General features: G+C 38.7%; 1 protein-coding gene across 5 annotated transcripts in view; it reads right to left on the bottom strand.

Moving 5' to 3' along the window:
- Positions 1–4,312: 4,312 nt before the first annotated feature.
- Positions 4,313–27,386, bottom strand: part of ATXN7L1 (ataxin 7 like 1) — a 115,350-nt gene continuing 92,276 nt past the window's right edge. For 4 of the 5 annotated variants that reach the window (XM_008921288.3, XM_018068051.1, XM_018068049.1 and 1 more), the window contains 7 exons: positions 23,882–23,964; positions 22,768–23,024; positions 20,317–20,509; positions 17,878–17,999; positions 14,319–15,270; positions 10,167–10,241; positions 4,313–6,960 (listed from right to left, as the gene is read on the bottom strand). In XM_008921288.3, the coding sequence (XP_008919536.1) occupies positions 6,919–6,960; positions 10,167–10,241; positions 14,319–15,270; positions 17,878–17,999; positions 20,317–20,509; positions 22,768–23,024; positions 23,882–23,964 (1,724 nt within the window). In that variant the 3' untranslated portion in view covers positions 4,313–6,918. Of the gene's footprint in view, positions 7,414–10,166; positions 10,242–14,318; positions 15,271–17,877; positions 18,000–20,316; positions 20,510–22,767; positions 23,025–23,881; positions 23,965–27,386 lie in introns of all 5 variants that reach the window. The other variant, XM_018068048.2, reaches the window with a different exon arrangement.

The following is a 27,386-nucleotide window of genomic DNA, read 5'->3' as shown; positions in this document are numbered from 1 at the left end:
TGACTCATGTTCAGCTTGTCCACCAGTCCCTTTTTCTGCAGAGTTGCTTTCTTGCCAGTAAGCGCCCAGCTTGTTCCATGACATGGGGTTATGCCTCTCTCCCGTGTGTGGAGCTCTGTGTTTATCTTAGGTGAACCTACTGAGGTTCCTGCCAGCCTAATTTTCTAGCTTGTTGAGCTCCCTCTGAAGGACAGCCCTGGTCCTGCTGTATCAATCACCTCCCTGAAACCTCCACCCATCCCAATGCCTCGGATGGTAATGAAGCCCTTTGGCATTATCTGGCCCATTATTAACCCCTGAGGAATGTTACCAGTACCAACCAACAACCAGACTTCCAAGAGCCCATCTCACCCCTCTGAGCCCAGCTGCTGAGCTGATATTCCAGCCACCTCATAGTTCCCACCTTGAGTCCAGCTCTCTCCAGTTTATTGTAAGAATACAAGAGCAGATAGTGTCAAAAGCCTTGCTAAGGTCAGACAACATTCTCTGTTCAGTACCTGAGAGCAGTCATTTCATCACACAGAGGAAGCAGGGTGGTCAGGCAAAGTTAGACCTTAGTAAATCCAAGTTGTCCAGGCATGGCTTCTAGGAGAATTGTTCCATAATCTGCCTGGGCTGAGCAGCCTGTAGTTCCCTGGGTCTTTCTTGAAAAGGGACATTGCATTTGCCTTTTTCCAGTCCTTAGAACTCCTGTACCCTGTTTATGATCTTTCAAGGGTGAGAGCAGCCTTCTAATGGTATGAGCCTGCATCCTTGAAACAGGCCCAGCTTTTCCCATGGGCTGCTATAGATCCAGGGTAAGCAGTCCTTAACTCAGGCTTCCTCTTAGGCACCTAGACTCTGCCCAAAGCTCTGAGCACAGACCTGTCCACTTAAAACCTGAAGCAAAGGCAGCAACAAGTGTACCCCAGTCATTTCCCTGTCCTCTGTCACCAGGTTTCCTACCCCGTGTAGTGGGGGGCCACATTTTACTTACCCTTCAATGTTAATGTACTGAAAGTGTCCCTCACATCCCTCACGTACTCCAACTCCAGTTGAGCTTTGGCTTTCCTAGTTCTGTTCCAGCATGCCTAGGCAGTGTATTCCTCTAGGGTAGCCCACCCCACTTCCACAGTCTGTGTACCTGCCTTTTGCATCTGCCTCCAGTCAGGAGCTCCCCCTTCAGCCATGCTGCCTTCTCCCGTATCTGCTCAACTTCGGGTAGATCAGAATGGACTGTTCCCGTGCTCCAGCTGGCTCTCCTGAGCCCATCAGGGCAGTCTTCTGTGTGATTCTGCCAACAAAATGTCTGTAGGAGACAAAGTCTGCTCTCCTAAATTCCAGGGTTGCAATTCAACTATTTATCTTCCTCACTTCCCTCGGAATCTTAAGCTTTGCTATCTTGTAGTCGCTGCTGCCAAGGCTGCCACCAGTGTCACTGTTCCCAGCAGCCCTTCCTGACGTGTGAGCAGCATGTCTAGCATAGCCCCACTTGGTTTGTTGAGCACTTCTGTCAGGAAATTGTCCTTGATGTACTACAGAAGGAGCCGGATCACTCGTGCCACCACCATGTTGCCACCCCAGTCCCCTCCACAAGAACAAGAGCCTGCAGTTGTCAGGCTAAGCTGTGAATGTTGGCTTTATTTTATTTTTTTTTTCAATCAACTGCAAAATAAAGACTAAACTTGCCATTGGAAAATATTGTACTAGGAAAAAATAAATATCAGGAATTAGAAAAATATTTCTTGTTTCTGAGTCAAGGAAAAGTAAAAATATGTCACAAAAAGGCTAGTTTAGTGTCAGGACACTTTGCTGTCTTACAGAACTGTCCACTTCCCACCTGGCTGAAAACCCAAGAAACTCATTTCCTAGAACTACAGTGGGACTCCTGCTGAAGGCAAGAAGTTACTTTATCAGGAGCCTGTATTCTTTGAGTACAGTAGATTTGTCTCTTTAAGTGTGGCTCTGAGCCCATAGTTCTTAAGACCACAGATGCTTTTATTCTAGCAGCATGTGTAGAACTTAAACCAAAAGGCCTTCACACCTGTGGCATTTTGTAAATATTCGTGTGAGACAATTTTTCTGCAAAACTACTCCTGTGGTGTCATATCAACCATGTTGGCAACTGCTCCAAGTTAATCAAATCTAGATTCAATTTCAGAGGTAAATCTGCCAGGTTTGGGAAACCTGCAAAGGGCACAGCTGGATGTTTTGCACCATCTCAACCCTGAGATGAGCTCAGCTGGTCAGAGCATGGTGCTAATAACACCAAGGTCGTGTGTTTGATCCCTGCATGGGCCACTCACTTAAGAGTTGGACTCGATGTTCCTTGTGGGTCCCTTCCAACTCAGAATATTCTGTGACTCTGTGATCCCAAATCCCTACTCGTGTCCTTACCGGCAAATCAGGTTCTCCTGGACCATGACTATTATTGCTGGCAAACTTCCCCTAAAGCTTCTCCTCTCCCTTCTGTAGGGAGAGCAGATCACAGACCAGAGCTAAATATTTCTGGGTCAGTCATACACAAGAGAAATCTTCCAAAAAAGAATCCAGCCTGTGTCATTCGTGGTGCTTTACAAAATGAGAACATGAGTACATGTCCTGTCTGCCATGGATGCTCCAGCTGGAGGGCAAACAGAGACCTGCTGCTGAATGATCAGCTTTAGGTTTCTTCTGCTAAGGAAAGTATCTTATAAAAGAGATCTGTGCTTGTTTTGAGAAGTCACTCAGAACTACTAGAAGTCCTCAAGGAGCAAACAGCATAAAAATTTGCATGAAATAAACATTCTTGTGTTCTGAAGTCTGAATCTGTTGTATGACTCTCCTCCAAATATTTCTGGAATCAGTATTTGGCATTTTTTCCAATTGTGAATCCTGACAGATTTGGAAGAATGAAACAGATACTGGATGAACACCGCAATGACTTTCTTCTAAAATAAATAGTTCTGTGGTAAAAACAGAAGCATAAAAACTAGAGTGCAATGAATAAAAAACTTAAAGTGTGATCTGCCACCCTCTGAAACTGGTGTTATTTAGAGCATGTTCGAGAACGTGAGCAGGAGAGCAGTGCTACCAGCTACTTGTGCATAACCGAAATAAAAGGAGGGGAAACCCCACTCCAAATAAGAGAACAACCTGCAAGAGTTAAAAACCTACTGATTCATATTTGGGAAATAAAGGCAGTGGTTTTCAACCTTTGCTGGCCATGGGCAACGATGGCAAGCAGCTAAGAACTCATGGTAGCAATATTCTCTTTTCTCAGCTATAGTTTTAATTTCTAATGGCTGCCAGAAGTGGCAAAGCATCTTACAAACAGTGTCACTCTTCAGCCACACACGAGGACCACTCGCATCAGATGGAACTTCACCATCTACTGTTATTCATGATGTTCATTTTTTCTATACTGGAGAAGATAAACTCAAGACTAAAACAAAAAAAGCTTTCAAAACAAGCAGCTCAGACCAAGGCACTAATTGTGCTAATTGTAGCTTTTGCGACAAGTATCAGAAGGTGCAAGACATTACACAAAAAGCTGTTTACCTAGAAGGTAAAATTTCCCTCCTTCGATTCCTGTTCCCTGTAATGCAGCCCAGCCTCCAACTCCTCTGCCAGTTCTGTGTGTGCACACAAAAATGCAGTTTTCAGTCCAAACTGCTTGCTTTCAAAAAAGATCATACTGTAATTGTGAGCATCTTCCCTAAAGTATCTCTGAGACAGTTTCCAGATACTTCAGGAAAGGAGCATAAAAATGTACATCTTCCCCAGATTTGCAGAAGAGGGTGGCTGCGGGAGAAAAAACCTGCAATCCTCTCTGCAGAGCTGTCAAGCCAATGAACAATTTAAGTCTCATTTGATCTGTAATTGGAACAGGCTTTACACAGAACAAGAATCTTAACGCCTAGATAAGAGCTGCATTTTTAGTATTAACAACGATAAAAAGGCTGGTTATAAATTTGTACTGCCCATTGAAGTGAGAATTCCTAAATCTAGCAGCTGTAACGAAGTTAATTCTTACACTGATAAGGAATGAGAAAATGCATTCAGCTAAGCAAAGGAATTTAAAAATGATTTATCAGTGCAAAAAACCTGAATAGCTGATCATTGCATGTGTCCTGACACATAAATACAGAAATATTTTAGACATGAATGCCAAAAATAATCCCAAAGCAATTCAGCCTTGTACAGAGATGTGGGCAGATCTTTTGAACTACCCATGGAATTCTCAGAGCTGGGTATCTGCACAGTGTATTTCAGCCTCTAGGAAGAGAAAGGGCAGTCCTGCAATACACACCATTTTTGCTTTGCAAAGAGAAATAATGACAAACCCCATCTGTTTCTTACAAACATATAAATTATTTTATTTACAAAGCCATGTTACAAAAAAAAATAATAATAAAGCAAAAAACAAAAAATACAATCGCTCACTAGAGAATATCTCCAGGCCCGGTGTTGAACCATGGCAGTATCAATCAGATACATGTTTGTTCTGGTTTTCCTTTTTTAAACTGTAAGCCATAGAATTTACTATTTACACCTACTTTAGACATTTATTCTGCTTACAATTATCACAAGCATGGAATGAATTCTATTTGATACTGCTAATACATAAAGGTGCAGGACAAAGAATGAAAATACTTAGTGTTACAAAATATGGATTGTAGAAAAGAAATTGGCTGTACAAGTATGGCATTTTTTTTTTCTTAGAATGATTGGACATGCTTTCTTCAAAAGTCTTCTGGAAAAGGTTCTAAAATCTGTAGTAGGAAAGCACAATATAGCAGGTGCAAATTCATTTCTGTGCAACAACAGTTATTTAATATATCCCATGACTGACCAGCTATGCAAAACCCACAGAGTTTTGTTAAAGTGCCATGGGTCAACAGCATAACAAAATATAAGGTGTAAATAGAAAAATTTCTTTTTTTCTTCTTTTTGTTTTAAAACAATAGTTCACTGAGAATCAGCAATAATAGAATATGCTGTATAAACTATTCTCTACAAAGGTCGATCAGCACTATTTACAATTGTTACATCGATACAAAAGAAGGCATACAAGTTATCCAAGTCGCTTTTTATGGCTGACGGGCCTATGCATTGCGTATGTGTAACAACCAAAGCTTCTGAGCCTCTATTGCTGGAAACAAATCACAAGATTTTCAGGCAAATGGGGAAGAAAAAGAACTACTGAGTGAATGCTACACTAAGAATGCATTATAGGCTGGTCCAGTTTGTATCCATTTTTTTTTCCCAAACGTTTATTCCATTTCACTTTGCAGGTTAAAATTTTCGATACGTTTAATTAAGTAATGACTCTTTGATGATGAAAGAACACCACGGGATTTTTACTTCGTGCTTAACTTTCCTGAAATGCTGTCAGGTGTAAGCCAGTTGAAAACAAAATTTAAGCAGCATTCAAAGGACAGGCTCCATAATTCAGCTTTCCAATTAGAGGATGCATGGAAACAGCTAAAGCTTCCTAAAACTACAAAATTGCTCCTTCAGTCGCTGATTAGCATTAATTCTCAGAAGCAACCACTGAATCTCACAACCACTGTTTTCCCTCAACAACTAGAAATAGCAGTTCATTGATTACAGAGGATGACTTTGTTACTGAGATTTTTAAAATCCTGCAGTTTTATAACTCAAAATAAATTAAAAAAATCAACATAGTACTGCTCCTAAAACTGAACAAGACAAAAATTGTGCAAAAATAACAAAGATATGTACACATTTTTCAGTCTGAAGAAATGTACAATAAAAACATAATTCAAAGAACATTTTAAAAATATAAACATTGCTTAAACTTTCCTAAGTTTCATACTGTTTCTGAAACTATACCGGTCAGTTAGCTCTGAAGTATAGCAAAACATAAATTATTACAAAATTAACACTATAAAAATTTATTTTAAGAATATTTCTAAACTTTTTTCAAAGGGTCTAGCCTTGTTTATAATTGCTTAAACATTTTTAGTCTTAAAATTTGCCTTAAGCCTTCTTTTTTTAAAAAAGAAAGTAGTAATAATCTCCCTATTTGCAGTCTCTCGCCTTTCCCCAAGATGTAAATAAACCAGCATATAAGTGCACTTTTAACACTGTAGAAATAAAAATTAACTCCTCTGTACTATTGTTCCAGTACCTAGTATTGGCTTCCTGATTATAAAATCTATATTTTATTAAAAAATTATTCAGTAATCCTATAAGAAACACTGTCAGTGCAATTCTATTAATGCAAGCCAATCTGCTCAACTCCTGTCCTTGCAAACCCAAACTGTTCACTGAAGTTATCAAGTGCTGTGTTCTTAAGGGTCTAGAAATCCCACGGGATGTGGGGATTTTACACGTTGAGCCCCTGATAACAGTAATTGCAGTTTGGTGCAAAACTCCGCTATGCATCGATCCAAGTATAGATTCCTTAAGAGCCTGATCCTGGAAGAGGCTGAACACTCAGAATTCCCACTGAAATTATTAAATGCTGTAGGTACAGAGCACCAGTCAGGATTAGTCCCTAAAGTTGCAGTGCCCCAGCTGTTTGTAAATTACTAAGAAATGCACTCAATTTTTATCCATAGGACAAGCTTAAATACAGAATTACTGTAATTTTTATTTAATGAAAAAATTTGGAGATCCTTTAAATAAATTCAAATTATGATCTGGATTTTTTTTGGAATGTCCACTGTGTTCTGGTAAGGAAACAAAGGGAGCATTGCAACGCTAACAGCTTTAAAAGGCATGAAACATAACCAAGCAGAACGCACAGATCAGTGGCAAATACAAGTGGAAAAACTAAACAAATCACTATTACAGTTTTCTGTAAATTTAATTCTCTTTAAAACCACAAATTCATAAAAGGTTAAATCCATCTGCAGGACATAGAAAAGAAAAACCCTGTGGAGTAGGGCTGCTGAGAGCTAGAGATTATAGGCTGGTTCCTTTTCCTTGTTATGGAAGAGTCCTTATTCTACCAGTCCGGTTTGATGTCTTCTAAAAGAGAAACCAGAGCCAGGTTCAAAATCACACAATGTCTTTTGGTATAAAACACTTCAATAATGTCTGTGTCTGACAGTACTCAAAGCAGGAACTTATTTCAAGTCCCTGAACTAAATTTTCTCCCTGTTTACTGACTACATTAGACCTTTAAGAAAAGGAACTGCTTTGAATAAACAGCATATTTCCTTTTGGGACTGTCTGATTTTAATAAGCTTTGGTGAATCTCATGTTCATTAACTTGGTGTATCATTACAAATAAAGAGCAGCAATTAGACGACAACTCTGAAGAATCTTTTCCTCTACACAGCATGTTTTCATGCACAAGGAATCCTCACACAGCATACACGTTGTCACCTTCCCTTAATAAAATGATCTAGTTACTCAGTATTTAAAAACCACCGCATACTGAGGTCTTGAAGTGTTAACACTTTCAGGCACCTAAAAGCACTATGAAGACAAAAACACTTGATTAGTTAAAAACCTGGAACAAGGATAAAATCTGAAGAAAACAAACTTTTAATACATAGTTTATATTAGCACAAATAATTTGATTGTAAAACTACCATTCCATTAATGTTTGTTAAAAACCAAGTAGTTTTTGTAGAGAAAGGTAGTATTATTTCTACTAAAGCAACAATTGTTGGAAAAACAGGCATGCTTTTATGTATACAATCCCTTGTCAAGTCTCAAAGACATGCAGCAACATTCAAATTAAACATTAATTGAGAACAATCTGTCTTAGTTTAACCTGAGTTTAATGAGATGGGAGAGAACTGACGGGCCCACAACAGTTATCCTCACGGGAGCACCTGAGTGCACTTCAACACACAGGGAGCAAATGACTGAAAGAAACTACTCCTTTGACATCAAAACAATGACAGGCCACCTTGAACTCACAACTCAATAATGAGAAACACCCAGTTATGGGTGGCAGGTGACTTTCCCAGCATTGCCTTATGTCCTCTCGGCTCCAACCGGCCGCCTTTGGAAGGCTTTCCCAGTCGGACTGCACGAGGCGGTCACAGGTGCACACATGACTGGGTTTACAGCCTAACACAACTTCCCAAATGCCACATTCTCACCCAGCCACTCGGCCTCGTGATGAGTTATGGACCCCCCTCCCTTCTCTTGAGAAACAACCACCTCCTCCTCCCTTTGGCTCCCCCTCTGCACCAGCAGACAGCCCCGGCAGGTCGCCCGGCCAGGGAACACACAGAGCCAGCCCAGAGGAACTGCTCCATATGCACATTTAGCTTGTCAGCTGCAACTCTGCTTCCAACTGCATTGTTAGAAGTCTGTTGTTGTGATGTATTCATGAAAACTTGCCTGATTTTTCCAAATATAAACCCCTGGTGTATAGCAAAGATTGTCTCTCCCTTCAGACCTTGCTTCACTTGGACTCCCTGATTGTCATGGTTATAACAACACTAACATTAAAAACAAGACAGCTCACGTTCCCCAGTTATATCTTTACTGACACAGCATATACTGTAGATCCACTTATTGTTACCTAATTATTAACACCTTCATAATGAAATATTATAGCACAGTTTAAGATGGAAATTTTATTTAGAGACTATTTCATTGCTAGATTGAAGATAAAAGCTGTCAACAAACCAGCTCAGATTTGAAAGTGACAAGCATTTATTAAATAGGGAATCATTATTCATGGTTCAAATACTAAAATCCTGTGTTAGTTAAAAAAAAAAGGTCAATAACACTTAATATTAACTTGATTTTCTTTTGTGTTTGTACTCTGAGCTCCACATTCAACTACCAAACTGACAGAAACATATTTTTAAAAATAAAGAGTTTGTGAGGCTTAAAACAAGAAAACACTTCTATTTTTGATAAAGTTATGAAAACAGGCAGCTGAAGAGCTCTGCAATAGCCTCAGTTTACATAAGGCTGCCACAAAATTAATGTTTTGTACTCTTAGCTTTTCCCCATGGGATCTAGGCAACAGATCCCAACAAGTTCTGCTCCCGGGTAGTGTGTATATTATACTAACACAGGAGCAGGAGGTTAAAGTAAAAAGAGTTTTATCCCAAGTTTGTCAGTGGCAGCTGGACGACAGTGTCTCACATAGGAAAATGCCAACCCCTAGTTAAAGTATGAAGAAAGTTTCCACTTTTTTCTCTTCGGAGTATTTCTTTCATACATATACTGCTTTGAGAGAAAAAAAAATACTGTTTGGCAGTTCATCTCAAGATATGAGTGATTCAGAGTATTTTTAATTGGGATACAGTGATGGGTTATCATTATTACAATCATTATCGTTCTTTTGCTGTGTCTACACAGCAGAAACTAAACAGCACAACCATTTGGAATAACTACTTCTGTATAATTTAGCCAAAATATGTAACAGAATTCTAAAACACTGACTGGTTGTATACAAAAATCTTCTGGACACCTTGCTGAGCTGGGAAACCTTTTCATACTAAGGAACTTGATAATGAATTCTTGATAAAGTACTCAACTTGGAGAGTCAAGTTTTAGTAAAACAAATAAACTAGTGTATCAGTTCTCCAGACAGATGAGGGTTGGAGCATGGGTCAAGCACCTGCTCTCACAAAAAAGCTGAGTTACAGCATTTATTATCATTACCCAACTCATAGCCTGTGTGATAAACAGGTAAGGTGGGAGTGCTCAGGATTTCTCACATTCTAGGAAGGACTAAGATTACACATGGGTTAGTTATGCTTTCAGATTAGTTTCTCTGAATAGTCAAGTGCCCTGTCTTCTGTGTCCTGTTTCTGTCCTCCCTTTGCTGCTTCATTTCCGGCCTATTTTCAAACCTTGCCCCTCCTATGCCAGTCTGGGGACTCTGCTGAGCCACCTCGCTCAGCAAGAGAAGCTGGACAGAAAAACCACATCAGCTCAGCTGAACCCTGCACAGAGAGCTGTTGCTGCTGCTGCTGAGCTTGTGTCACCAAAGCAACAGCCAGGGAGCACATGAGCCAACCTGAGGTGTAGTGCAGGTGGTGAAAAACAAGCAGAAAATTTGTAATTCATAAATCTCAGAGGGGAAAATAGCTGGAAAAATTACACGAGAGGAGAAATCTAATATTAGTTCACCAAAAGACAGCTTCTGTAAAGAACTGTATTCATAAAGAAATTGTATTTTAAGATTTTACAGTATAAAATATTTCAAAACCTCTTACAGACTACTTAAGTACACTGTTTATAAAGCAACTTACTTGTCTGTTGTGTACTGGGTTTGATGTACTCGAAGGACTGGATTGTGACAAAGCTACACTGCTATTTTTTCCAATCTGAAAGACATTAATTGAGCAGTATTGAGAGGCATATTTGTCAGCTGAATGCGGATGCTGGTGATGGCCTTCCCTTTCGTCTGTAACATGGCACTAATTGCTTTGCATTTTGAACACTGGTATTTTGTTATTGCAAAAGATACACTTCAGATAGAATCATCATTAACTCTCAGAGCCTGTATACCTTAAATAAAGTCTTAAAAGGAACATAAATACTATTACAGTTCAGAAAACAACATATAAGACAGTTGCCGAGGGAATACAGACTGTAAATTCCCACCTCTCTAGAATGAAACTTGTTTCTCTAGTGCCTGGAGTCACTTAGAGCAACTGGTCAGAGAGCACAGAGTGCTCGAGGTCACAGGCTCCTCCCCAGGGACCTTCCCCAGTCCTGGACAGTTTAAAGCAAGTGGCCAAGGACCAGAGCATGCCCTAAGTTATTCCATTTTCTTCCATACTGAATCTTCATTTATCGTTGCTCAATAAAGCAAATATTAACCAGAAGAACCAAACTCCAGAGATTCAAATTTGCAATTGTATCCATTCTCTGCAGCAGAGAATTTCCCTGGGAACGTGTGCTAATTGTAGTACACATACATACATTTAAAAAATACCTAGTTATAATATTGCAATACTCAACTGCATATTTCCATGTTTGAGAGATTACAGCGCTCTGCAAGAGCAACCTGTCAGGTTTTTCTACAATGACCCATAAACATGGTGTAGATATTTCTGTTGTGATACAGAAAGGGAGACAGCTGTTGAGTCAGAGGAGTAGTTCCTCAGGGGTTACAAGGCTGACAAAGATTAACCATGGACATCTGTCTGCAAATGGCAGATGACTGGAGTGTGAAGAGTTATTCACAAGGTCACTGCAGTTCAAGTAATGTCAACTTAAATCATTTGATGGAGAGGTAGCAAGGACCTGTCTTCTAAACAGTGAGAAATGCAGTAGCCAGTTTCTTACTGGCTCGGTGGGGCTGTGGCATTGCCTGGCAGGGCCTTCACAGCAGCAGCCTTCTCCTTCCCCTCCACAGCATCGTTTGTTACTTTGCCATTTCACATACAGAGTGAAAGGTAGCCCCTGTCTCCCTCTCCACATCTGCCCTTTCTCATACAGTAACTGTTTAAAACAGTGTTCTCTGTTCACATTCTGTCCAGAAGAAATGTTTAAAGATTTTATTTACAGCCAGTTCTTAAGGTGCTCCCGTGATGCACAAAGATTAAAAGGGTGGGCCTCTGCCCATCCTGTTGCCTTTAGCATGGTGTTTTGCCTGCCACAGCTGTTCTCTAGGGAATAATATTCAATATACGGATCTTGACTAAGGATACACAACCTTGTACCCTTCCAAGCCATTCAGAACACCATGGCACATGTGCAAATCACTAAATACACCATTTACAACATTCATAAAACTCTTCGTAATGTCCACCTTTTAAATGGAGAAATAGTCACTAGGAAATGGACGTGCTGAGATCCTAGAATCATGAGAGGGAATATTGTACCTCTTTAGGCTTTCATGCAATCAGTGCTCCTTCTACTAACAGACCGACTCTCTGGGTCAGACAAAGCAGCCCAGCTTTGCAGGACCACGTTTGGCCTCAGGCACCATCCCGCCTGCGCTCCAGGACAGAAGGGCCATTCACAGAGGCTGAGCGGTTACAGCACTCCATGAAAATAAAGACAGATTCCAAGATGCCTTGGGTCTTGAATGATGGGAACACCATTTCAAGAAGATTAGGGTGAGGCCAAAACTCAACCCCCTTTTTTTTTTCCTCTCTCTTTTAAAGATAAAAATATACTTCAAAATCCAGTGGTCAACACTTCCAGTTACTATCTTCCAGTCCAGAGCTGAATTAAATGAACAAAACCTATACCATAGCCTATCACCCGTCACTTGACCTTTTTTAATGTGTTCCTAGTCTTTAAACTGCCCTATTACATCAAGGATCAGGAGCAAGATTTTAAGCAATACCATATTTTTGGGTGGGATTTTTACTGTGATTGCATTTCTAGAACACAGCAAGTCAAACAGCACAGCTTAAAAAGGAATTTAAGTGTTGTATTCTCCAGAGTTTTAATATTCACATGTAAAGTATGTAATATTATTTGACCCATATGCATAAGTGGGTACAAATTCCATTTATTTTGTATTGCATACAGTATGCTTGTCACAAAGACAATTAGCAGCCAGTTAGACTTCTGCAATACAGTGAACTCCACTTTTCCTCCTATTTTTGATTACTACTGTAGCTCCAAAAACCGGCAGTATAAGAGGAAAGTGTGACGAACTATTACTTATATACATACACATATATGCATGTAGGCACCTGTACATATATATAAAACATTATGTTTAAATATCTGTATATTGCTACACTTATTACAAATATTTAACCTTTTATGTAAGGAAAAAATATTAGTCAGAATTACAGTTTTACAAAAATTCAGTAAAGACTTCCGATTGATTCTTTGCAGTTTATTTACTTCTATTACTGTGCAACATGATGAAATACATCACAAATTGGAACAGGAATGACCCACAGGAACAGATTTAAACCCTAGGAGAGTCAGAATTTGAACTCAGAACCTCCTGCATGTAGCTGTAAGACTTTCTCAGACTGCACAAGCTACAGATACAGTCTATGTCCTGTGAAAAGATGACACAATTTATTTCCTACTACCTATGTTTGAATCAAAGTAACAATTTGTACTTACTTTTTCTTCCCATTTGACACCATATACCTCAGGGCAATTTAATCTTTTTGGGCACACACATATTTCAAAAATGAGATGTGTGACAGAATGAGGAATTTAAAGCATCCTCTGCTGACTTCAGTTACTTAAAGATCAGTTCTGATTGGACACATTTAAGAGGCTTTCAATAGAAAGACAACACCACTACCCATTTTAAAAAGCCAAACAAGTCATCTCTGTTGTACCTCTGCTGGAAGCAGGAGAGAGAAAATATACCTGCTAGGCCATTCTTTGAGACTTTCACTCTGTCTGCTATACCAGCTTTAGGATTCATTTATTCCTTTTTTCCACTCCCATTTCTGCCTGCTGTTACTTACGGATTGCCTTGCCCTTACCACCTCCTTTTCAAAATTCCATTTAATGCGCAATATCCTTAAGAAATGAGAGTTTCACAACCAAAAAAAAAGATTCCTAAGCTACGTTCTCTGGACTCTCTGAGGTATTCTATTTTCTATGGCTTTGTCTTCCAGACACAAGGGCCAAGTGTTGTTTTCTGTGCACTGCACAGCACTGGGCAGGCTGGCAGAATGAAACAGTACATTATTACAAAGATCGTATTGGCAGTTTTCCCACCAAATTTTACTTCACAAACACTTTTGTCCTTTCATAGCACCACTGAAAGAGAGACCAAAGATCTGTTTCTATTCATAATGAAGTAAGCGTGTGTAACCTCATCTGTTGCACTACCTCCAGTATTCTGAACATATGTACACTAAAAAATATAACCAAATGTCCACTAAGCTCATCTGGTTAAGATCTTAATTTCTTAATTTTTCCAGTTTCAAACAGGAAATGGCATCTGAGGTCAGGTGTCTCAGACTCTCCCCAGGAGAAAGGTAGATATAAGTGTTTTACAGAAGAGAAATGAGGAGACTTGCACCACATTAAGAAATTAATCAGCAACAAGGTTAGGAAAAGAAACAAACAGAAATTCTGACTCTCATCTTCCTGTTTTAATGACACAATTTATTTCAGAGAGATGAGAATTAAGAAAGAAATTATTTTCTAAAAAGTATTCATTCTGGACACTCAATTTTACTTTCATAGATACAAATGGCTACTTTATTAATTGAATAAAAAAATCTCATAAAAATATTTTGAGAAAGTATATATATATATATATATAATTTTTTTAGCTCTCAAAACATCTATGACTGGTACAAAACAAATACAAATACGTTTCTGTATTAACCTAGAAAGTAAGTTGTGTGATGAGAACCAATCTGAAGCAAACACAGTATTTTCATTTCAAGAATGCATGAAATATTTCAAGGAAGTCAGACATGATCTGCAAAAAAATAACTGGAAGAGTCCCTTACCTGCCGAGAGATGGAGCTGCTTGTAGGATCTGGCACCGCAGAAATAAGGTTGGCAGTGCTCTTTCTATGAACACTATTCATACCAGGCATTTTAGTGATTTTACAGGCTTTGCTACTAGAACTAGAGTTTTTACGTTTTTTTCCTTCTGATTTGTCAAAAGAAAGGGGTAGAGAAGACACTGCATTATGTGCTCCCAGGGAGTGGTCCCCTGAGTGGTGCACGAGAGAAGATACAGACAGATTAGAAGAGTCAATACTGCTCACTACCATGCTCATGTGTTTCACTGAGTCTGTTGAACTACTTGATAATGAAGTCCGTCCTGAGGGCTCCGATTTGGCACTGAGTGGGCTTGTTCCGTTATTGGTATTGTGCACAGACACACTGTTATAGGAGGATGTAGCCTGATAGGAGTTCAACGTTGAACTGGGGTTCAGGACACAGTTCTTTTTGTGGGACCCTGAAAATGAAGATGAGGAAGATGTTTGCAAAGATAATGAGGATGATGACGACGACGATGACGACGACTGCGGCTTTTTCTTTTTGTTACTTGAAGACTCATCACTCCGAGATGACAGGTCTTTCACTTTTGAGGATTTGCTGGTTTTTGTTTTGGATGGCTTGTGGGATGGGGAAGGGATGACTGCTGGCACTGGTGACACAGCTGATGGCGCCTTGAAAGTTGAGTCCATGATGCTTAGGCTTGCAGCCACATGAGGAAAAGCTGTAGTGTGTGACATAATGGAATTCGTCTCTGCCGTTGTCACAAAGGCTGCATTTGATAGCATGGCTGATGTCATTATGTAAGAAGAAGTGATTCTCGAACTGATAGGTGTTGAAGGAATATACACCGCACTGGGGTTGCTGAAAGGCTGTAAGACTGAGGCTGGAAAAGGAGTGGAAACATGTGCTGCTGGAGAAGGCATGGGACTATCTGCTGCAGGAGGAATTTTCCTAAACAGAAAAGGAAACAGAAAAAAAAAAGAGAGATTTAGATACATAAAAAATTCCATCCAAACAATGCAGATAGGAGACAATTTCTGTGAAGGACTAACTCAAAAAGGTAAACCGAGTTCATTCTAATTTTGATTTCTATTTTATTAATCAGGTATAGCAATTAAGTGCACAGTAATCCAATTTAATCACTTTAATACAAATTTAATTTCCTTTTTTCCTCTCCTATTTTACCAAACAATTAAAAAATGCAAATAAAATGCCTGATGGTGGCACCTGTAAACAACTTAGTCACTACATTTCATTCATTGCTTATGTCTTGCTTCAAAGTTCAAGTTGTGGAACAGTTTCAATACCAACCTAAGCTCACAGGTTAGATTTGATCAAATGAGCCAGCCTGGGGGATTGTGAAGCACTTAATCACTGAGCTTAAGGAGGAAAGCTCATCTCTTTCCAAATGCAGCGCTATTTCCAACAGCTCATTTGAGAGCTGGTTAGATGGGATTAAATAGGGAATTTATTGATTAATTTTCACTGATATTGAAAAATTGACAAAATATTAAACAAAGCCTGATAAGCTTTATAAATAATTGAACACACTTCTGCAATAAAATCTAATAATATTACCTGTGAAATTAGTAGAATGTATTCAAATTCATTTCCATTCAGCCATCATCTTCTATTTTATCTAATGCAGTGTTATCAAAGAACCAAACCTTCATAATGTCTCTTGGAAAATTATCATGTGAGCTTTTCCCATTATTTAGACTAAAATTTAATTCACAGTTTAATCCTATTTCCCTTTGTTAAGAAGCCATACATCACCATAACTCTGCCCTTGTTATCCTTACTACTGACACCTTTTCAGTTTGTAAAGGCTTACTCTTGCCCTCACAGAAGTATGATAAAAGAGCAGCATTGGGTGTGCTGTTTCATCATAAATCAAATCCTAATTACCAGTGTTCTCTCATGGTATTCCTCCCATGGACACCATTGGACAGACCACTGTTTATGGCACAGTTACATAAGGGATTACATACAGTCTATGCTGCCAGAAACGAGGAATTCCTACTGCCTGCCACAACGCAAACAAAGCTGCTTATCAGGGCCGTTCCTCAGGTTAGTTTTAAAGAAGGGCCAACAATTCCTACCTATCTTTGTGAAGTACTTTGAGAACTAGGGATAAAAGTAATGATCTCAAAACACAGCCTTGCATCCCTGCACCTCCAGCCACAGCTGCAGAGCTGCACTAACACCAGCTGTAAAATACCAGACTTACACACACCCCTGCTTGGGGAGCACAGGAAAAGGTCAGTCCAGAGGGATGAGGACAAGAGAGGAATACAACAGGGGTTAAGCACTGTCAACTTCCTGTGTTATACAGACAAGTCAGTACTGCTGGAATTCATTAAAATATTAGAGATTACGTAAACGGATAGAATTTGGGAAAACATATAAAATTGGATTTAGTAGGAGCAGGGTAAGGTCTCTTTATTTCTTGTATCGAACAACTACTGCAGAGGTTATTTTTGTTTTCTGTGACAGTAGTGGTACTAATGACGTGTTTGCTCAGATGCCTGAGTATCTTTTCTCCTGACAAACAAAGCCAATAGATAATAAGTTTTAATCTTCGTATTAAAGGAAACAAAAATATTTTCATTTGTGGAAGGCGACAGACACTAGTTAACAGCCAAACTGACAAAGTAGAAAAGAGGAACCCCTTGCAGATTGAGCGTGATCAGTATCTAAACAGACAAGAAACTGGCCCTTTTACAGCAAATCCAACCATTTCCAAACTATGTCTTCTAGCACAGTGGCACTGTTATTATCAAGTTACCAGGTTAGTCAGACAAGCCAAGCTTTAGTGTTTAAAAAATATATTTAAATAAAAATCAAACCTTGTTTACCTAATGGCTGGCATCCAATGAATATAACACAGTCCTGATAATAAACAGTGACACGAAACACTGCACTTTAGTGTCATTACATTGGAAGAAGAATGCATATTCTGCAATAGAATACCACCCCCAAAATTAATTCTATCTGCAGATGCCATGAGTTGGTTTTGGTTTTTTTTTAAAGAATTAACATCTATGTTAGAAGTGTAATCTGTTTTAATGTATCTATATAGTCAAAGCCTATAGTGCTTGGAACCTGCATATGTGATACAGAGGTGCTTCAACAGTGAGTAATAATCAGAATTTTAAGATCCCAAATGTGGGAAGGACACTATGGACTAAAAGACTATTATATTCCATCTTACAGACAAATGTGTATAGAGTTCCTTATCTTACAAGACATGAATCTTACAACGCAGAGCAAAGCGTGAATGGGTGATATGGGGGCATGATAAAGATATAAAAATCTAGGCAAAATTCAGGTTCAGATAGACTAAAAAAAGCCCTAAATATGGCAGAAATTTATACCAGAATAGGAGATTGTTCTGTTGGGCTGTGTGTTCCTTAAAAGAAAAGATTTGTACATATATTACTGCTATGCCTTAATACAGAGGTAATTTTACAAAAGCTGCTTAGGGAGTGTTTAATTTAGAAGTTCTACAGAATTAAAAATGTTAAAGTACCCACCAAGAGTAAAAATCCCACTTACTTCCACATCTGTGAGTTCAAGTGTTTTTCTACCATGGAGTTCAGTGCGAATCGAAAATGGTCCCATCTCCGGTCAAAGACATAGTACCCTCTTCCCATTAAGCGACTGCCGTATGAACAGAACTGAAAGAAAAGGTATTTCAATGTTGCTTACAAAAGTGTATTTCTATATTATAAAATATTTATTGATAGATCAAGGAAAACCATTGTAATTTGTATCAAGCATCTAAAACATCTTTAAAAAGGTGTTATACTACCGATAGTATTCATGCTCTCTGTAGCATAAATACTTCTTTCAAAAATTATGAAATATGTGCATAATGTTTCACTGAGTGTAAAGTATATTTCCAACTTTGCTAATGAGTCAATGTCAGAGAAAATGTAACTGCTGAAGTACTTTTAAGGAGGCAATGCTGATTAGTAATACTCTTACTACCTCAGAAAGACAAGTTACACTATTCTGTGCATATTAAATCTCATAACTGAGTAACAGTAATAAAAATATAACTAAAGAGGAAAAAGGTGCAACAGGAACATCTTTAGTGTGTATTTAATAAACAAACCACTGACATTTCAGTAAAAAAGTAAATTATCATCTATGGCATCTGTGCCACAACAGAACACAGGATACACTCTTCACAGTGCATGAAAATCATCTAGAGGAGTAGTAAATATTTTGAGAATTCTGCAGAGCTCTGGAGTAACTCCCTCTGGAGAACTTCCTGTAACATCCTACTCAGGAATCTACCCTTGCTTCAGTTAAGTCTTAGCGATCTACATGATGTAAAGAAACCTGTTGTAAATCATCCTCAGAAAACAACCCTCCATCACACAAGGGACCAAGTCACACAAATTCTGGCTGAGAGCAGAAGCACTGATGTGGTAGAAAAGCATCCACTTAAAGTTCTTTTCAGCTTAATGGACAGCAAGTGCTGACTGCAACTGTTCCTCTTAACTATATTTCATGACAAGGTTAAACACGTTAATTAAAACCACCACCTATGTTGATAAACTAGCCTCACCTCCCAGCAAGCTACCACTGACATCAGGTACCACTAAGAGGCAATTAAAAAAGCTACTGACTTTTCACCCCCCTTCAACTATTACCACCTAGCTGGCAGAGGGACTTTGTAGGGAAAACAGTTCACTTCAGTATGAAATTCAGCCATTCAGTGTGAACTGTGCTGGAGGTGATTTACACCATCTTTTCAGACTTCAAGATGATATGGACTAAGAACAGTTGCACTACCAGTAACTGCTTCAGTTGAGAGATGCTAAGATTTCAGAGAACAGATGACTCAGTGGGTTTGCCTTGAAACAGAACTAGGGTCCTAAACCAAAATGGCTATTGACAGTCATGCTTCACTGATGAGGCCTCTACAAGAACTGGCTGCGCTTAGATTATTTTTTAAATTGTGTGGGCACCCATGCAGTGAACCTTTAGTTTTTAATTCACAGACAAGCAGTCAGCAAAACCAAAGTAGAATACAAGAGTACCAAAGGAACAGGAGGCTCCTGCACATCACAGTATTAAATGGACTATAGTAATAATGATTTTCTCTGTAAGAACCAAATACGAAATTTCATCTGACAGTTATTTAACATTCAGGTCTACTTTTTCCTGGTGTCTGACAGTAACAAGTTCTCCTTTGCTCTAGGGAATATAAACACACAATGCTACAGTTATCACATGTTTGTTTTACTCTGCATATCATATGGCAAATATGTAAGTGTATTCCTTGGTTCAATTTTTATGAGATCCAATTCTTCAGAAGTTCAAGAGTTCTTCCATTGCATCTTGGTTTGTACACCATAAACAAATTCACACTGCAGAGATAATGCCACAAAGCAGTTCATAGTACTTACAATGAAATTTCTCATTAACACAGGAGGAAGACAAAACCAGCTGCCAGAGAAACACATACTTAAGCCACAACCAGAGCCTTTCCATTTTAGATGAATTAAGCAATAGCTTCTAAGTCCACATACACTCACACAAATGATATTTAATTACTGCTTTAAACCAGACAACAAAAATGAACTGTACTAGCCCCCTGCTGCAAGGTACAGTTTTGGAAGAATTGTGACAACAAAGAGATTATCTGTTCATGTCACATTTAAAGCAATGCAACTTTCCTCAGTTTAGCAGAACTACACCTAAATTGTAGTCTACTGAGAACTAAAACTACTAGCTCTAAAACTAGAACTTCTGAATTTCTGCTGCTCATCTTGTCCTACAGCCCATTTGTCATGTGTACTGACCAGTCTTCTCCTCCTACCTTATCCCATTCATACAATTTTCTGTTAAATGTATTTGTTCTCTTTAGAACAGTTTTCAGAATGTAAGGTCCTTATTCCTTACCTTTTTACTAAATTATTTTTTCTCCGCTCTCTAATTACATAAGAATAATGGCAAGGCATGCCAGAGACAGACACATACCCCAAGAGGTCTGGGATGGTGTCCAGAAAAATGACAGTCTAATTTCTCAGATTCTTCAGCTCCATCCGCTTCTCCTTCATCACTGGACAATCTGCTCGTTATATCTCCTCCCATGGAAGGCAGTGGCAGTTCTGGTACGTACCCACTGTGGTTTGAAGAACTGTTGCTGTTTATGCTATTTGCAGATGAAGGTCTAGAAGGAGAATACGCATTTAAATTATCAGTGTTCAAAGTCTCTGCAAACCTACCTGCTGGCATCAGGCATCAAAGTAAATGATACCAGAAATGATCATGTAAAGAAGGACAGTAAGAGATACTGAATAGCTGATATTTGGTCTTGTCAGAAATACATCATGAGGTTATCACTAACATTAGCAGAAGCACCTTTGCATTGCCTGGAATTTTAAATTTGCCATGAAGTTCGGTTTTAGATCTTGAGAGAAGCAAAGTGTATTTAAAACGTAAATAAAAATCAGATGAGTAAAACTGTCTTACAATGCCCCATTACTCTGCTACTTGATTAATCCCAAGCGTCCAGTTATGAAGTTATATTTCATACCAAAATCCTACTGAAATCAGTGTACTAAATTTAATAAAAGTGTTTAGCTGACATCCTCTACAGCTAGATTAGTGGGTGAAGTAACTGGGAGAAGCTCTCATAGCATGTTTTCTTTGTTTCATTGTATTTTAGACAAAGATAAAGTAGGAATGCCTTTGCACCACAAGATGTGATGGTGCCTCACCTTTCAAAAGTAGTTTGGAAACAAATTAGATTAGAAGTGGGGGTGGAAAAGGGTCTCAATTACAGACCAACACTTGGTCTATACAACCACGTATGTATGGAGGTCTCTGAGGCTGGAGGAGATGTCCACATTGGGCAAAATCTGCAGATGATCATCTTCAGTTTCACGAATTCACTGTCTCTGGGCATAGCAGTCACTAAGCCTGTGGACAGGTGCCCTCTCCTGACCCGTGCAGGGATTGCTCATGGATAGCATCAGCTGGGAATAACTGCTGCAGCTGTTGCAAGGGATGGATTGTTCCAGTGCTCTGCAGCCTTCAGGAGAACCTGGCAGGGTCAAGCCAAGCCACCCGCAGTGAACCCAGCGAGCTGTGCCTCAGCAGAGCAGGGAGCACTCGCAGAACCCCTTCCAGCAGCGGAGCCGCAGGCTGGCTGGCTCCCAGACAGGCAGCAAGGCTTTCCTCGGACACAGCTGCTTGCAAAACCAGACAGGATGACCCAACAGAGGCACCTCAGCAGAAACAGAAGTGTAGGCTGTACAAACACAACATAGGATTGCTAAAATCCTCCTCCTTGTGCACCACTATCTGTGTAATTTCTTCAGCTGACTCTCGTGGAATTGCATTCCAGTTTTGCTGCTTTGACTGTAACACCTACTAAAACCCATGTCTGCCTGTCTGTTCTCCTCTCTAGTTAAGGACTCTGTAAGGTCACTCCTTTAACAAGAATTTTAGGCAGATTCACACCAATTTATCTATTCTTTCATTGTCCTTTCACTCAAACCCTCTAAGGCCCACCCCTGCCACTGTAGGAATAAAATTTCATTAGGGCTTGGTGAATTGAAACAGCTGTCTCTGTAAGACTTGAGAGAGCAAATACAAGAATTATCTCTTTGAAATAGAGACTGTCATAGTACAAAAGCCCCAAAATGAACTTGACCAAGGCTTTTGCAAAGAAATGAATGATGAATCAATATAAATATGAACAAAACCAACTAGTTTAGCTCTATGCACTCCAGCCAAAACTAGCACCAAAAAAACCCCACAAATAAACAAAACATATGAGAAAGTTCTCCAGAGGATAATTAGAATTCAGCAGTCCAAATACCTCATACTGTTTCTCGTAAAGAGATGCCTTCAGAAGTTTGCATTGTCTTTCTGAAGACTGTTTTTGTCTTTTCTAAGAAAAGTCTTCAAAACAAGGGAAGGCATGCTATGGACAGTTTCACATCAATAGTTTCAAATCAACACTAAATTACACCTTTTTTTACAAGAATTCCATTGATGTAATCGGCGAAGTATTTGTAGAGAAAAATTCTACATTAATGTGCAGAATTTCACCTGTACTTCTCTAATACCTGAAAGATTCATGTAAACAGACTTGTATTCCTAAATGTCCCAGAATGATTTGAATATAAACTTTCCTAATTATTACTGGCCATTTTAGCAAAAAAAAAAAGAAAAAAAAAAAAGGTCTGAGATTCTGAACTGAAGGTGAACACAACTCCTTACCTCATTCCCAGTCAGACCACAGGTTACCATGGACAGATTTAGGTTAATAAGAGCTAGCAGAAATTCTTATATTAGTATGTTTTATTGTGCAACAGCCTTAAGAAGTATTGAATGCTTATAAAATGAGATGCATGAAAGACTAAGAATTTTCTTACAGCACCTTCAGAATGCACCATTCTACACTGGAGAACTGCTTACCTTGGAAGTACAGAATTTGGTGGTCTAGATTTTGCAGGAGATGTTACTTTAGATTCTTGCCCAGAGTTCACTGAGGATCCTGACAGAGAGTCTTGTGCTGGTGTGGGCTGGCTCTGATAGCTTTCCCTTGCAGATGGTGGATGCTCTTTGTCTTTTGCGACTTCTTTTTCCCTGGACCGAGCTTTGTGTTCAGCTAGAAGGATGTCAAACTGTTTTTTACGGCCTGGAACTGCTCGTCGATGATTAAGTGAATGAGTCTAAAAATAGGGTGGTTAAAAAGCATTTGTGTGTGCATGACATTGTTTATGAGTCCTCTACACTTCTGATACACCACAACTCTAAAAGATAAAATCTACTTCAAACAACTTTAGCCACAGTTATGAAAATAAAGCTGCTATACCACGTTATCTTTGATAATTTATGAAGTCATTCTTAAGAAATGCCAACATCAAGGCTAAAATTACTTTTTGCAACAATTTTCATATAATAGAGACTATTGACTTACCTTTTCCAGACAGAAAATAGAATTCCAGTAATTTTAAGATATTAAAAAGTAACATCATTGTAGCTTTTAGCTTCCAATGAAAAACTGATTTCATTGGATTGAAAAATGTGAATACATTTTAAAGTGAATTTAACTGATCATCTCTACTGACAGGCAGCACATACACATACAAATGTTCATTATAACTGTCCTACATTGCTGCTACTTTTTGACATGAGAGTAACTACTATCACAAGGGCAACCTCCAAGTAAGTCATTATACAAAAATATGTTAATTTTTTTAAACTAAAAACTGACTATACTTCAACGCTGTTGCACACATGAACCAAAAAAGGAGCATTTAAAATAACACCTGGGCTTCTACACGAAACGTTAATGCTTTCTGCATAATAAAATGACAAGAAAAAAAATATTTTTAGAAATATCAGTGGAATAATGCAGATGCTCTGATTCAAAGAAACAGAATTACTCAAAAGAATTACCTGAAGACAGCGTCTGAGTACCATACCCATTGTCTGTAAGACAGGAGCAGGTATGACCTCTCAAACTACTGTGGTAGGATTTAAACTATAACAAAGCATCTGATATTTTATCTTCTAAGAAAAATACCTTGCAGGTGAGCGATCTTGTGCAAGGTTTCTTTGTTTCAGGATCCAGTACTCCACAGTGTTTATTTGGGTCAAATTCTCTTTCTGTTTGATGAGGGAATGAAAAAGGAGAAAAAACCAGATTATTACAGAAGTTTTAACCAGAGTAGCTTATAATTTTTGCCTGATAGAACTTACCTCATGCCCAACCTGAACCACTGATCCCTACCCAGCACCCCTTATAAATAGTGCTGTGTGCCTCACTCATACAGTTGTGCAGTTTTTTTGTCCTTGCATGTTTTAAACTATATAGAGCAGGATTTCAGCCACAGATTTCATGGCAATAAGTCTGTTTGCAGTGCTGTACTCAACGGAATGGTCCAAACATAGGACCAAGCCTTGCAACTTCAGTTCCCTCTCTAACACTGCTTCTGAGGCCATGAAATGCAGTAAATCTTCCTCCTGAGCTGGGCTAAAATACATACACAACACATACAATATCACAAGTGCTTTGAACAATATTTTTTTCACATACTTAGAAATTCTAGAAAACAACCCATGGTGTCTCCAAAGTAAATGCAAGATTACTGGTGGCATTTAAAAAACAAAATGTATCTAAATCTGTCCCCTAAATCTGTATAAAAAAAACACGTATGTTAGTTTATATTACCCTAAGTGGAAGGAGGTATGGAGTTTAAAGTATGCAGAGATTGTGAAAACAAGGCATTTACATGAGTTCTACTCATGATTAACATTAAAAATGCATTAATATTTAATATGCTGTATTTGCATATTTCATTTTCATTAATATTTTAGTGTTTATATGCCACAGATAGCATCACCTCCTTTAGGTTACATTAATATAGTTTTAGGGTTTCCACTAAGAGCTGTAACAAAACTGAGGACATACACTTTTTAGTTTATGCCACCAAAAACCCCTACCACTACCTTCACACACCTTGACAAAGTGTGGTTTAATTTGCAGACTGGTTTGCTTTTGTTTGATAGGGGAATATAAACTATTACCAAATCCTATTTTAACTATACAGTGGTGTTACATTCACATATAATAAACATCCTGTGCTCAAATACAACATTTAATCAGAGGATCTAAAAATTCTTTATAAACAAACAAATGAGAGCTAAGAGAAAGACAGTGATTCACAGCTGTGTTACAATGTTATGACAGCATCACAGCAAGTAGAACAGCTGGAAGAAGAAAAGTGAGGCCAAGTAACCTATGTTAGACAGCAACTGTCCTCCAGATACACAAATACTAGCAGTTTTATGTATTCTGCTACATGGACTTAAAAATGCTTATGCAAACATTAAATGGCTATTTTATCGACCTATCAGCAGAGACATACCAAAAAGTGAGTTTAGAAAAAACAGCTGTCACAGTTTTTTGGCGAAATCTACAAAGGGATTGAAATATGTCACAAGTAGTTGTAGATTCTGTGGCATTTACAGCACAACAGAAACAGAAAAGTAGCTGTGTATGACTCAATATAATAAACATTTCTTTTTTACTTAATGAATGAAAACACATGTTCACGAACTAAAGGAGTTAATTACTCCTGGGGTTTGAGTGTAAGATGTTCCTATTGCAGATTCCTGAATCACCCATCTAAAAACCTTTAATGCAAATTAAAAAAACAAACTAAAAAGACGATATGGACTAATAAATATGCCTTTAAATGAAAAATCCTGAGGGCAATCATAAGGCTATGGAAAGTGTTCTGAAAGTCACCAAGCAAGGACTGTTTTCGATCAACAGGAGAACATATTTCAAAAATCAAAAACTCTCCAGATTGCTACTGGAGAGCATTAATGTCCCAACCAAGTAAGACTTGCAGGACTGATTACAGTAAGGCCAGTTATCAGGAAAACATAAACAGATAAAATCAAGATAAGGAATTACAGTCAGAAAGAGTGGATGCCTCCACCTTTGACTGAACAACAAAATGACAAGCTTTCTCCGAGAAACAGAAAATACTGAACAGGGAACCACTTCTCTTAACTGAAGCATGTGTGGCTGTTCCAGAGAAATCATGAACATCTAACTGCCAGCTACAGACATGCCTGGTTTGGGTAACACACTAAATGAAGCTTACCATCTTCTTATCAATAACAAAATGCAGCTTCTGACTACTTCTGTATTTGGAAATGTGTAGTGTGACAACCCCCAGACTCCTGTGCACAGGCACAGCTTCAGAAAACTGTCTCTTTGGAATGGATTCCACTTCTTCGTGTTGAGTGGATAATGTAAAGAGCATTTGTTATAACCTTCGCTGAAAGAAGAGGACGGGCCAAAACTGAACTGTCACGGACTCCTGTTTGGTGTAAGCTGGGCATCATCATTCTTTGACTTCACCCAAAGAGAGCAAGAACTAAGGAAGATTTAGGAAAAAATTTTTTTTTTTTTTTGCAGTTTGCTACTGGGAAACACTAATCCACTTATGCTGGGCAGCTACAGACTGTCTTTTGTGGTTCCGCAAGCTGTTTCCTCTCTCTCACCAAGGACAGTGCTCCTGAAAAGAGGGCAGGTTCATTCATCACCCAAACAACCACCAGCTCTCAGCAAAATAGAAAACAAACTTCAATCACAGTTGGGGAAATGGTGTGAGAGAGAGTAGAGGCTGCTAAAAAGGGAAGGAAACAGATGTAAACTGGCCAAACTTATTAAGGAGCTTCAAAAATTAACATCTGTACAGCTCCAGAGCAGCGGACTGAGGGAAACCTAAATCCCCTAACCACCGTTTCATTCTTTTAACATGAAATGAATGAAATTATGCAATATCTAAAATAATCATCTCATTGACCTTCCAAGATCTTTTTCTCAGTCTTTGTAAAATCCTGTATAATAATGGAGAGGAATCCATCATAGTGACACACAATCTACAGGCAATTCATCTCCAGTGCTCTCAGGACTTCCACTATTTGCATCATCGCTAAATTACTGCATTGCTGCATCAATACTTGAGGCAGCAGAAGTAAGACTGAACAGATTGTAAATTTGATAATAACAGAGGAGCTATAAAAAAATCTCAGTTCTGTGGATTTGTTAACCATATAAAAGTAAACACATGCCTATCGGGGTGCTCAATCAGTCCTGTGCAGAAATTTCCACCAAGGAGACATTCCCTAGCCTGGAAGATATTGTGAGTGAGACCTCAGACACAGAACAGCTCAGGAGTCACCTCCACAGAAAAAAACAGCAAGCTGAAGGAAGGCTCTACAGAACTGATTCTCCTTTATGAACACATTTCAGCAAGCACTTGTACGAAAAAGTCCAAGTATCACCTACAGCCCTGCAGTGCTACGTGGTGACATGAGGGAAACCACTCTCAGTTTTAACTGCCCAAGGAGGAATTCAGAATTGATTAGCTAAATTAAGCATCTAAACCATTAAAGGAAATAATAGGTTAAAAGGAAGCAGTATTTCAAATTAATTGTAAAATAGAGAGAGTTTTTATTAGAATAATAAAATTGGATCTTAGAAAGTGAAATGTAAGGGTTAAAGCCAA

The sequence above is a fragment of the Manacus vitellinus genome, unplaced genomic scaffold (genome assembly GCF_001715985.3).
Source record: "Manacus vitellinus isolate BGI_N305 unplaced genomic scaffold, ASM171598v3 scaffold_13_pilon, whole genome shotgun sequence".
NCBI lineage: Eukaryota > Metazoa > Chordata > Aves > Passeriformes > Pipridae > Manacus > Manacus vitellinus.
Note: the sequence above shows the minus strand (reverse complement) of the source record. Positions and strands in the feature narration are given on the sequence as shown.